Source organism: Charadrius vociferus, unplaced genomic scaffold (genome assembly GCF_000708025.1).
Source record: "Charadrius vociferus isolate BGI_N301 unplaced genomic scaffold, ASM70802v2 scaffold1077, whole genome shotgun sequence".
Lineage (NCBI taxonomy): Eukaryota > Metazoa > Chordata > Aves > Charadriiformes > Charadriidae > Charadrius > Charadrius vociferus.
Window position 1 is genome coordinate 998,449 of NW_009649168.1, and position 11,860 is coordinate 1,010,308.

Consider the following 11,860-nt stretch of genomic DNA (forward strand, 5'->3'; position numbering starts at 1 on the left):
TTGAAAACATGTGGCAGGATAGAGATTTTGAATTTAACCTGTTGTTTTCTGGTGTACAATAGCATCGTTGGCAAACAGACAGTGTAGGAATAAATAGGGTTTGACTGTTGGTTGAGTTTTGGTAGTGCTGATATCTTCTTGAAGAAGTTAAGTTACAGTTCAGGTCTTTCACCAAAAAGGCATCACATGAGCAATAAAACGCTCACTGCCACTGCCAGTACTTCCAGCAGTATCAGCGCTTTAGTGACCTTCATTTCTGTCTCGTCGTCAGGTAATTTTTACGGTACTCCGAAGCCTCCAGCAGAGCCCAGCCCCTTTCAGCCTGATCCAGTGGATCAAGTTCTTTTTGACAATGATTTTGATACCGAATCGCAGAGGAAAAGAACCACATCCGTCAGCAAAATGCAAAGGATGGACAGTTCTTTGCCGGAAGAGGAGGAAGAGGAGGAGAAGGAAGCAGTTAATGGCAGCGGAGGGATAGGTTGGTTGACACGGGGAGAAACTCCCTGAAGTGTTGTATGAATGGATAAGAAACACACAAATAACATTCATGCTTGCTTGAACCGCTTCCTTAGTTTGGGTAAAGTTTGAAGGCAGTTTTCTATTCAGACTGGTTTTTCTACTCAATTTTGAAATTATCTCTTAAAAAGAAACAGCTGTTCTCCCAGCCAGATGTGCAATTGCATCATAAAATGCACTGCTCAGTAGAGAACATGTAGTGCTGGGTATCGGCCAGTGACAGGAGGAGGAAGGAAAAATCTGCACTCTTCAAGTAACGGACTACTTTGCAGAGTATAATTCCTACCCTGTAAATGTTACTGTTTAATTTGAGGAGATTACTGAATTTGTGTGCAGGAGATTTTAGCAAAACAGTTGGTTTAAGGGGCGACACTAGCTCATGCTGTAAAATTTTCAGATGATTTTGGTTAAGGGAACTGTCGCACAACCTGAAACTGCCTAAAGGGGAGTTTGTGGAGGGAAGTAAAGCAGAGCGCAATGAGACCAGACCAGTGTCCGGTCAGATATTTCGGAGATTGGCAGGACGCCCTTTTCCTTTCGCCGTCACGGTTACTCGTCTCGAGGGGGAAGAAGTGGTGGTGGGGAGAAACCGTCACACTGCATTTGCAGATGATCCCCTGTGTGAGTGTTCAAGACAGACTCACCGAACAGAGCCGACCTCATCCCGCAAGCTCCGGGGCTGGCGACACCAGGGCACAGAGCGTCCCGGTGGCCAGGCGGGTGGTCAGGGGAAGGTCACGGACGTTGTCGCGTGATGGAGGGTACCGAGCATGACCTCGGGACTGGAGGGTGGAGACTTGCATTTAAAGTTTTCTGCAGGGATTTTTGGGAGCTTGTTGTGGCTTGCAGGAGGGTGGTGTTAGTTCTATTTGCAGTTTGGGTCTTCTCCACGTTTCGTTCTGGTGCTTTGAGGAATACTAGTAGGATTTGGGGGGGTTGATGGCATTACAAACACTGTTTTCTGTGTAGGAACGGCAACAAAGTGTAGTCAACTTGGATTTCTGCCAGCATTGATTTTTCAGCGTAGGCTCAGACACATAATACGAGGTTAATTCTGTTTGGCAGGGGAAAAGCAGAGTTCAGTGTTTTCATGTCAGCTTTTCAAAGTTCACAGCTGAAAAAAAAGTAGTGGAAAAATGCACATCACATACAGGGACGTGTTTGACATCCACTCGTAGCCAGATTAAGAGGGTGGTTCTTTGTAAGAAACAACATAAACATCTGACAAATAGTAACACTTTCCCCGAACAACTGCAGAAAACAAAGAAAAACATTCAGATTCTCCTGACTGGATGAAACCTGTTCCCAGCTACAACCAGACAAGCAGCTCCATGGACTTCAGAAATTACTTGTCGAGGGATGAGACCCTGGAACCGCTGCCCAAGAACTGGGAGATGGCCTATACCGACACCGGCATGATCTACTTCATTGAGTGAGTAGACCGACGCCGCGGAGGGGTCGCTGAGCCCTTCGGAGAGGGGGAGTGCTGGTGGGCTGCAGTCCGGGAGGCTGCCTGCTGCTCTTACACCTCCCTTCTGCTCTTACTGCTTCTATTTCTGTATGAACTTTAATATATTTCTGCTGTTTCGTTCCTTACTGATAGTCATCTATGCTGCATACTCGGTACGATTGCCGTTGCGCAGGAAAGCTTTATGGTTCCACGAGCAAAGTCAGTTTGTGTGTAATATGAGTTTTGTATCTCACAAAAGCTGGGTGGGTATTGCTAGGTGAGGTATAACATCATATAAACCTTCACTATGTCAAATTTCTCTGAAATTTGAGAGCTTATTTATTCTTTCTTCGCTGCCTGTGTTCCTTGGCTGGGAATGCGTGCTTAAAAATACAAACAGCCCAGATTGAAGCCTGGGATAGGAAAGCAGCTCATGTGTGTGCATGGGAAACAGCCTCACTTACTAATTTCTAAAGGAAACAAAAACCTTAAGTTTTTGTTAAGCATAAGAAGAGGTTAAAATGTTTCCTTTCAGGTAGAAACAGCTGATATTCCCACATGAGCTCCTGGGGACAGGGGAGGGTGTTTGTACCTCTAACATTTCACATCTGTCCTGGAGAGTCTCCAGTGTGCCCATACCTCTGAGCATCGTTGTTGCCTTTTTTTAGCATTTTATGGTGTGACTGAGGCACAAATAAAGGTCATATTATCTAAAGGCTACAGTTTGCGTGTAGTAGTAAATATTTAAAAGTTAGAGTAAAGCAAAGTTTCTCCAATCTGAGGGAGTTCTCTTCTTCTAATGGGAGGTGTTCTGTCCACAGTCATAACACCAAGACAACGACATGGCTTGATCCGCGGCTCTGTAAGAAAGCCAAAGCTCCCGAAGATTGCGAAGATGGAGGTGAGATGTTCAGAATTCCTTTGTCAGCTGTGGATGATAAACGTCTGAGTTTATCACAGCTGGACATGGTGTGTTACTGCTGTGGTGGAAGCTTCTTCCTGGTACATGTGACTGGAGCGGGCAGTGTAGTGCTGAGTGTCCTGAGTTTGGTGGCCATAGGAGTTCACAGAAAACTGTGAAAGTCCGCAGTGTATTTTCGCTGGAGTAGTAGAATCTGACTGAATGGTGTGGTTATCTGCATTCCTGAGACAAGAATGAGATATTTTGTTCAGTAACTATCATTGCTAGGGAGAAAGCTGCATATATTAGTGACGATCTCACTGGGAACTGTTGTGCAGGTGGAATATGGCAGGAGGAAGAGGGCCATGAGTGCTAGAATATAGGACTAAGGAAGAAGGTATGGCATAACGCCTATTGCTAATGATACAGATATTTGAATGCGTAGGTAGAGGGAACAATCTGACTCCCTTCAACTCTTTACGCTGTTGCTTCCAGACTTACAGGTCCGGTTCATGACTGGCCTACAGACAATTCCTGCAACCATTTCCTACATAGTCACGCAATTTAGTCAGCTAAAAAAGAGTACCAAATCGCTCTATCTTCAGCAAATGTCTGATATGTTACAAAAGCCGAGGCAGACTCAGAATAGCCTGTCGTCTTCCTAAATTGCACAGCGTAACAATCATGTATTCATAATGAAGCCAGCTGGAGCAATGGACGCATACTGCTGCTTATTAAACATATGTGCAGCTCACCACAGGATAAAAAGAGCACTTTAAACGGAGAGATGCAGGATATCCAAATGAACAACATTTAAATGAATAGACCCACTGGGTCTTTTGTCAAACCCTGTGGAGTGATGCTGGTATTAATAATTGGTAACACGCTGTCCTATGCTAGGAAAATCCCTGTTGCTGGCAAACTTAGGGCAGCCTCAAACAGGATTACATAGCGGTTTTGTCCTTCAAATGTCTACCTACCTGCCTGTATCCATTATTCTAATACTGAAACTTCCCTGGTCAGGATAACTCGAGCAGTAAAGCTGCTATAATCTGACCTCTGTGTTACCTGCTTATCACCTTCCGTCAGTAATGATCTGCTGCTGGGCACCAGCTTACCTGAGTCTGAATTTGCCGTAAAAAGGAGCTTTTCACATGTAACTTTCAGTACCTATATCAAACAGGTGATGTTTTATTTCAGACCCCTAGCGTAGGGCTGTCTGGGGGAGCCCGAGCCTGTCGGCTGGCCCGCTGTGGCACGAGAGCGGTCGGCTGCAGCCGCACAGAGCTGCGTTTCATCGCTGGGCAGCCCGGGCAGCCTGTGCTGAGTCAGGCAGAGCCAGACCGAAACACATGCTCGCCAGTTTTGGGGTGTCTCACTGTGTTGTACACATCAGGGTGAAACAGCCTACCACAGTGCAGGTCTCTTCTTGCTCCTCACGTGTGGCTGTTACAGCTCTGAGTGAAGGTTTCTGGGGTCGACTGAAAACTGAAACGCTGTCAGAATGCAGTGAAATATCCTGATATTATTGGGAGAGAGAATAAAGGTGGCATTACTTCTGCCAGGTGGTCCTAAACGGAAAGTGCAAGAGGAATGGGAATGGGGAAGCATGGTTGTCCAAGCTTGGGATGTGATCCTGTGAGGCATTTATAGCTCTTCTGTGGTGCATTTGGGGGCAGAAGTGGTGGGACCATCTTCATATTGTATAGTTTAAAAAGTCAACAACTATCAAATCACATTAATAATTTATAATTAGATTAATTTTAAATAATGTATTTTTCTTCCCCTTTATAGGTTCTTCCTCTCTAAATAGGTTAGTTTGTATCTTGTCTTTAAGTTTACTATCTGTTTAAAGCGGTGTGATTTTGTTGAATACAAGTCTCCTCATCTAGTGGAACAAAGAGTAGAGTTATAGCGCTTCAGGGTCCCTGGAACAGGCTGGTATCCTTTCTTCTGAAGAAACAGCCTCAAACAAATGAAGGGAAGAAAAAAGGACCTGTATTTTCTTCATATTTTTCATGAGTCTGTAATCTGTCCTCTTGGTCCTTCGTAAGAACTCTGATATTTGTGGACGGTTTTCCACTGTAATGGAGAATTTTGTTCTTTTTGATTGCAGAACTTCCTTATGGGTGGGAAAAAATAGAAGACCCTCAGTACGGAACATACTATGTTGAGTAAGTGCTGATTATTAATTTGACATAGTTACAAATTTAGCAGAAAATAATGAAGCGCTTGGTATGTATAGGCTGTGATGCAGTGTAAGTATTAAACATACCCAGCAGCAGCGGTTGTAGAGGCAGTGAGGACACGGTGCACACTTCGGAGGAACTGCCCTGTGGGAGCATCCGCGGTGTGACCTTACTGACTCACTGCAGGGTATTTCTTTCGGGGTGGGAAAGCAAGTAGCAGCCGAAGTAATTTATTAGTGGGAATGAGCTGATATCATTTTTCTTAGTTCTAACAAAGATGGGGTCACTTGATTTAAGAGTAGCACCTGGTAACTGTAGAAGAGCAAGAGTAACTTATATCTCGTGGCTGTCTCCAAAGAGCCGAGTAAATTACTACTAAATTGCAGCAAGAGCTCTTCTGAATCTCCTTCAGGTCAGGGTGAATGAAATCTCTCTTTAACCATGGAGAAGAAAATTAGTAGAGTTGAAAACGGTATCTTCAGATACAAGCTAACGTTTTTTGACTTTGCAAAGCCAACACAGGTATTTAAATTCTGCTCAAACTTATGGGGTTTTTCCACTCTGCTGTACTACTGTAGCATCTGCTAGTAAAAAGGTGATGTCTGATTTTGTAAACATTATAGGTAGATGGAAGCAGCACATAATGTCAAGAGAAAAAGCAGGTTTTCTCAGTTCTAATCTGTTACAACCTTTTGAAAATTTGCAGAGTGGAATGAAGGAACACTCTGCCTAATAATTACAGGAGGCAAAATTGTATGGGCTGTTAATGTAAATCAAGTTGTTGGAAGAACAAAAATGCTTTCAGTGTTAATAGTTTATCATTCATTCCTCCAGAGCATTCATCTGAGATAATAAAAAATAGTGTTTGTAGATGTATCTTTTATGGTTGTCTCTTCTGTGAAATTTCAGCTTTCTGCTGAAATCCTGATCAATCTTTTGTATGTCTGCAGTCATATTAACCAGAAAACTCAGTTTGAAAACCCAGTGTTGGAAGCCAAAAGGAAAAAACAGCTGGGACAGACTGAGGGTGGCTCTGCAAAATCAGGTATCACTGAATGTTGTATTATTCTTTGTCACTAATATCTTTGTCTGCAAGTATGCGTCGTAAGTAGCCAGTTTTGGAATTCATCAAGGTATTGGCCTTGTCTTTTTGCTGGCTGTTGTGGTGTTGCCCTCCCAAATCTGTAGGGTTTTTTGAATGATTTTTTAAAAATGTTAAAATTGAACTGAGGCCATAGGACAGCTTTAAAATAATTTTGGTTATTCTGAAGCGGGTTGTCATAAGCAGCTTTTGAATAAATGGAGGGTTAGAAGAGCCAGCTGGAGGATGCAGGTGAAACCACACCTTGAATTTTTATGCTTTTGATCTACTTTAAGCTTAGTGTTCAAGGGTTAGAGTGTAAAACTGGGAATTATAGGTGAGAGCTTTATTTCCAGCTCTCTTGTAATCCATACTACAGTCATGAACAAACTCTAGCTTTCCCTTTCACTTACTTCAGCTGAGAAATGAGCGTAACAGTACCTTGTTTGCTTTACTCCATAACAGTGGTGCAGAGATTAACCAGTGTTACCCAAACAAATCATTAGCCTTTATGACACCTTAACAAACAAACAAACAAAAAACTTACCAAATCTAACCCTGGTTTCCTACCTTTGTGTTTCTTTATTCCGTAATTCAAAAGGACCAGAGAAGTCTGTCTTCACTAGAGATCCATCCCAGCTTACAGGAGCACTTATACGGACATCGCTGAAAAAAAGTACAATGGGATTTGGCTTTACGATCATTGGAGGGGACAGACCTGATGAGTTTCTCCAGGTGAAGAATGTGTTAAAAGACGGACCCGCTGCACAAGATGGGAGAATCGCACCAGGTAAAGTATTACTTCTCTAAACTTGCACCTCCTGTGCTGCTTTTAGAGAGTGCAGCTTCTGAGGCGCAGGAGGTTGGGTGTCTCCGTCCACTGACTCCGAATATGAACACCTCACTAGATGAAGTCAGTTTCAGATTTGTGAAAGATCTGTACAGAGCAGTGCCCCAAAAGGAAAAGCAGCAATGTTCTAGATACAAATATGCATTTGAGGACACTTCTGAAGGTTTCAGTAGTTCTGCTTTAGCCAAAACTTTTGGCTTCATGGTTGTTTGCAGAATGTTCTTTTGTTCCCTCTCTATACATAAAGTAAAAATAGCGTGTTTGAATCCTGGTCTGCGCTTTGCTTGTTGCTGTCAAAAAACATAACACCAGATACTAAAATTACAAAAAAAAAAAACTACCGCAGGAATGAGCAAAGCTATATGAACTGGACAAGTGAGGAAACGAGGGACTAGTGCACCTGCAATCCATGAAGAATTGCACACTTCGTTATTATACCTTTAATTAAGTTACCTATAAGTTTACTGTAACATACAGTTTGCATACTAGAAAAGCCAAATCGTTTCTTTACATATCATATAAACTCTTTTACTCTTCAAAGGAGAAGAGTTCATGCTCTACATGATTTAATATTATTTACTTATGAAATGAAACGAAACAATGTCCTGGTTCATTGCTGACCTATTGCTTGAACTTGTTTGTATGCGGTTCATTTTCCTCCTCTGTAAAAGTGAAGACATTCCTGCAGTGTTGTGTTGTGGTGGACACGTTTGAATGAGATGGTGTGTATCTATTCCTGTTGGAGTTCATGTGATCAGAGAGTTACTGTTTTACTGATGCCCAGGCATTTCAGTGATAAGACAGTTTGCTTACTGGGAGTATTGTATTGCACATGCAAAGTTTCGTGATCAAAATGATGCAAATTGTGAAAGAGGGTTTCAGGATCTGAAGCCTTCTTCCGCTTTGTTTTGAAAATACGTGCTTAGCCATGCGTGGCAACAACGTAAGAGTACGGAACATGTGTGGGCGCAATCCTAGCTTAAGTTCAGTCAGTCCTAAAATAAACACAGGACCCCCCAAAAAAATCCGATTTATTCTGGATTGAGTTTAGGATGCCGTACAATATGAATTAAAGTAGAAGACATCTGCCTGCAGTAGCGTGCATGCGCTGCTTCATCTCCTGTGGCTGTACAGTATCATTTTTTAAATCTGCTGCAGATTAAACTTTATATCTTTAGTACACTGTGTTCTGAGATGAAATAGAATAAATGCAAAAAGGAAGTATTTTATGCTTTTTGGCAACAGATAGCCAAGAGGTGATAGCCCGGCCACCATTTGTTCCTTGTTTTGAAGACTGCACGGCGATTCCCTCGTTAGGCTTTTGTTCAGAGCCTCAGAACAGCGCTGGACGGGTGTGGGCGTTTTCATTTCTGGTTTTGACGCTGTTGAACTTTCTTTTGTAACAGGGGATGTCATTGTAGACATAAATGGAAGTTGTGTCCTTGGCCATACCCATGCAGATGTTGTCCAGATGTTTCAGCTAGTTCCTGTCAATCAGTATGTGAACATGACTTTGTGCCGTGGCTATCCTCTTCCTGACGACAATGAAGACCCTGTGGTAGACATAGTGACAGCTACACCTATTATTAATGGACCGCCTGTGACCAAAGGAGATGTCTGTGTGACCGGCCAAGATTTAATAGCAGGAACAGTTGTGTTGGACCAGAATGGAAAAATGGGCCCTATGTTGGTCAACGGTCGTCTGAACGGCCCTTCCATGGATACAGCTGAGCAGAGGATCTCTCTTGCATCTTCAGGAGGCTCTCAGCCAGAGCTGGTCACCATTCCGCTAGTCAAAGGTCCTAAAGGCTTTGGGTTTGCCATTGCAGACAGTCCTACAGGACAGAAGGTGAAAATGATTTTAGACAGCCAGTGGTGCCAAGGCCTTCAGAAAGGGGACGTCATCAAGGAGATTTGCCATCAGAACGTACAGAGCTTGACACATCTGCAGGTGGTGGAGGTACTGAAGCAGTTTCCAGTAGGAGCAGAGGTGCCGCTGCTTATCTTAAGAGGAGGTACATACGTAAATTTACAATTGTCATATACGGTTGTATGCTTTGTAAAAGTCTCTTTTTAGTGATACCTAAATCGTGTCCAGTCTTGACAGCTAAGTAGCAGCTCGTTATGTCTCTGGGCTGTTATGTTCTAAGTTTAATTTATACTCTGAGTATTTGGGGTGAGAGCATGTTGCTAAGGTTTTTTTTTTCAAAAATTTTATTATGATACATTTATGCACTGTCTCTTCCAAGTGTCTGGGGAGTGCTAAAGCAAAAATGTGGTCTCTAGCGTAATACAAAGCATATGATGGACAGTTTTCTGAGGCTCTCCAGATGTATTGCGGTAACTGCAGCTGTAATGGACAGGTGATTCCAGGAGACAGGAAGAAGCGTCAGCAGTGAGGTGGAGCTGATCACTGCAAAGTCCTGAAAAAATACTCTTTTTTGCGTTTAACGTTTATACCTCTTCATTGACTGTCAGTCACAGACCAGAATGCATCTTCTCCCCGAAAGCTGACGAGTAGATAGTGTGCCTTTGCCAGAACGAGCTGAATGAGTCACGAAGCAACACGTGGCTGCTTAGTGTCCCTTGAAGCTTTTATTGTAGCCCTGAGAGTGTCACTTCAAACAGTCATCGACATTTGCAAAAATCTTTTTCTGTGTAAATGCTGCTATTCCTTAATCAGCTAAGGAAACAATTAGATTCCTTTGGCAGCAAGGGAAATTCCTCTAGACAGATTCACAAAGACTCCGCATCCAGTGCACTGATGTGTGATTTGATTGACCGGGTCTAGCAAAAAGAGAAGTAGATGTTTTTCCTTGCTGTACAGCTAGCAGTTCGAATTTGAGACTTCTCGGAAGTGATGTTCTTGGCCAACCGAACATTCACTTTGCCGTTTAAAAGAAGAGTGAATAAGCAGTTATTACTTTCAACCCAGGAGGAGCTGATTATATTGCCTTAATGCTGTTTAAACTTTTGGTGACCTAGTATTGAAATTGCTTTCTGCATTGTATTTTCTTCAGGTCCGCCCTCACCTACTAAAACTGCCAAAGGGGTGAGTATTAGCGATGTATTTAAATTTGTTTCTGATGGAGCATATTCAGTGGGTTTTGGCTGCAAAACAGACTCTTAAATATGGTCTACTTAACACAGAAGATTCCTTTGAGTTGTTTAATGGAGGTGATGGATATCTCTTTTCTCACTATTGAAGAATCAAGAATGCAGCAAAGATCTCGTATGATGATGGTGGTGTGTTACTGATTTGTCATGATTTTAAATATGACATTGCCACTGAAGTTTTATCATTATTTCCTTTTTTTTGCACTGTACTTGACATTCTTGTCTGTGTGCACCCTGTGACCTGCTTTTGTAATCCCATTCTCCTCTGGATTTTAGTCCCTGTGCTAATCTGCAAGATGATTTAGCAAAACCACATCTACTTAGCTGGCACAAATTCATTGTCTTAAGTAACTGCTGCCAGAGTACCCATTAAAAGGGAAGCAAAATATGGTGGTTTGGTTTTTTTTCATTGCTAATGACCTGTATTAAAGTGAGATGGGATTTCTAAAGGAATTTACGATACTTCGATGCTTCTGCATCCTCGCATAGCGTTAATGGACTGGGTAGTACTCCCTTCTTACAGTGCTTGCTTATCTTTGAATCCGTATTTTCAGGCAGTCTCTATATAGCTGCACATTTCTCGTTTGATACTCACTATTCTTGGAAGCTTGATCTGTTGCAGTATCTGTAATATATACTAGCTCAGTGAAGAATCCTTGGGCTTAATAAAATACCCTCTGATTTGATAATGCTGGTAGTAATGCATCTTTTTGTCACGAGTGCTCCTTTTATGAATTAGGCTGTTCGGTGAACTGAGCTGTTTCTTTAAAATGTTTCTTGTACAGAACCAATTACTTCATTTCAGGAAAACCCCATTCCCAAGATGTAGATGTCGCTTCTTTTTCTCTCTTTGTCCTGCTGTTTGAGGATTGAAGTCGTGTCCCAGCAGTGGGATAATGTGAGCACCTAAGTTCAGCGTGCTCGAAACAGGCTGTGCTCCGTAAGATTTGCAGGTTCCATTCCTTGCAGATGTGCAGCTGCCCACCGAAATAACTCGGTGCGTGAATGTCTGCAGCGTGAGGACGCAGGGCTTGCCAGCGTGGGTCCCGTGTCAGCGCACTCTCTGCAGGCGTGCTAAAAATACTTCGGACTCGGGGACTGGCATTCTAGCACACATGCAGTAGCAACTTATCACGGAGCACTCGATGTTCAGTGGCATTAAGCAGCGTGGCAAAATAATTCAGTTAAAAAGGGCAAGTTCTTGTGTTTATATACATACAAGAAGTGTCAAACTGCTAAACCCCTTGGGGGAGTTTTCTTCCACTCTTTGTAAAAGGGCATATCTAAGTCTGTTCTGCTTTTGCTTTTGTTTAACGTGCACAGACACATGCAGACTACCATGTTCCAGTTTTCCAGGTTGACTTTCAGCCCAGAATAAGTATTTGGAGTTACTTCATTGCATAATCGATTGGAAATTAGGATGGGAGACCACCAGGAAGCTTGGTGTACTTTCTTGGTGAAATACTAATAGGATTGTCGCAGGTATCAGATCTTAAAAAGAAATAATGCAAATACTGAGTTTCTGATGGCTCACACTACCCAAGTGTGTTCCTCCTGCTCAGCATTTGTGGTGTCCCCGGGATACCTCCAGCAAGCGGCCTGGGCTGGGTGCATCTCCGGTGCTCCTCGGCAGTGGCTGCCGAGCGGCTCATGCCGGGGCCGGTGCACTGTGCTCCGGAGCTCAGCGGGCGCCCGCCGGGGAAGCAGTCTCTTCTCCAAACGTGAGCACCTCACTGCCTCCTGTGACCCCTTC

The 11,860-nt window shown here is 43.1% G+C and overlaps 1 protein-coding gene across 1 annotated transcript in view; it reads left to right on the plus strand.

The window, feature by feature from the left end:
* The window catches only part of MAGI3 (membrane associated guanylate kinase, WW and PDZ domain containing 3), a 45,731-nt gene that overhangs the window by 16,060 nt on the left and 17,811 nt on the right, over nucleotides 1–11,860 (plus strand). The window contains exons 6-13 of the mRNA XM_009888471.1: nucleotides 272–481; nucleotides 1,777–1,951; nucleotides 2,791–2,870; nucleotides 4,987–5,044; nucleotides 6,010–6,104; nucleotides 6,742–6,930; nucleotides 8,397–9,005; nucleotides 10,011–10,042. Of these exons, the coding sequence (XP_009886773.1) occupies nucleotides 272–481; nucleotides 1,777–1,951; nucleotides 2,791–2,870; nucleotides 4,987–5,044; nucleotides 6,010–6,104; nucleotides 6,742–6,930; nucleotides 8,397–9,005; nucleotides 10,011–10,042 (1,448 nt within the window). The remainder of the gene's footprint in view (nucleotides 1–271; nucleotides 482–1,776; nucleotides 1,952–2,790; nucleotides 2,871–4,986; nucleotides 5,045–6,009; nucleotides 6,105–6,741; nucleotides 6,931–8,396; nucleotides 9,006–10,010; nucleotides 10,043–11,860) is intronic.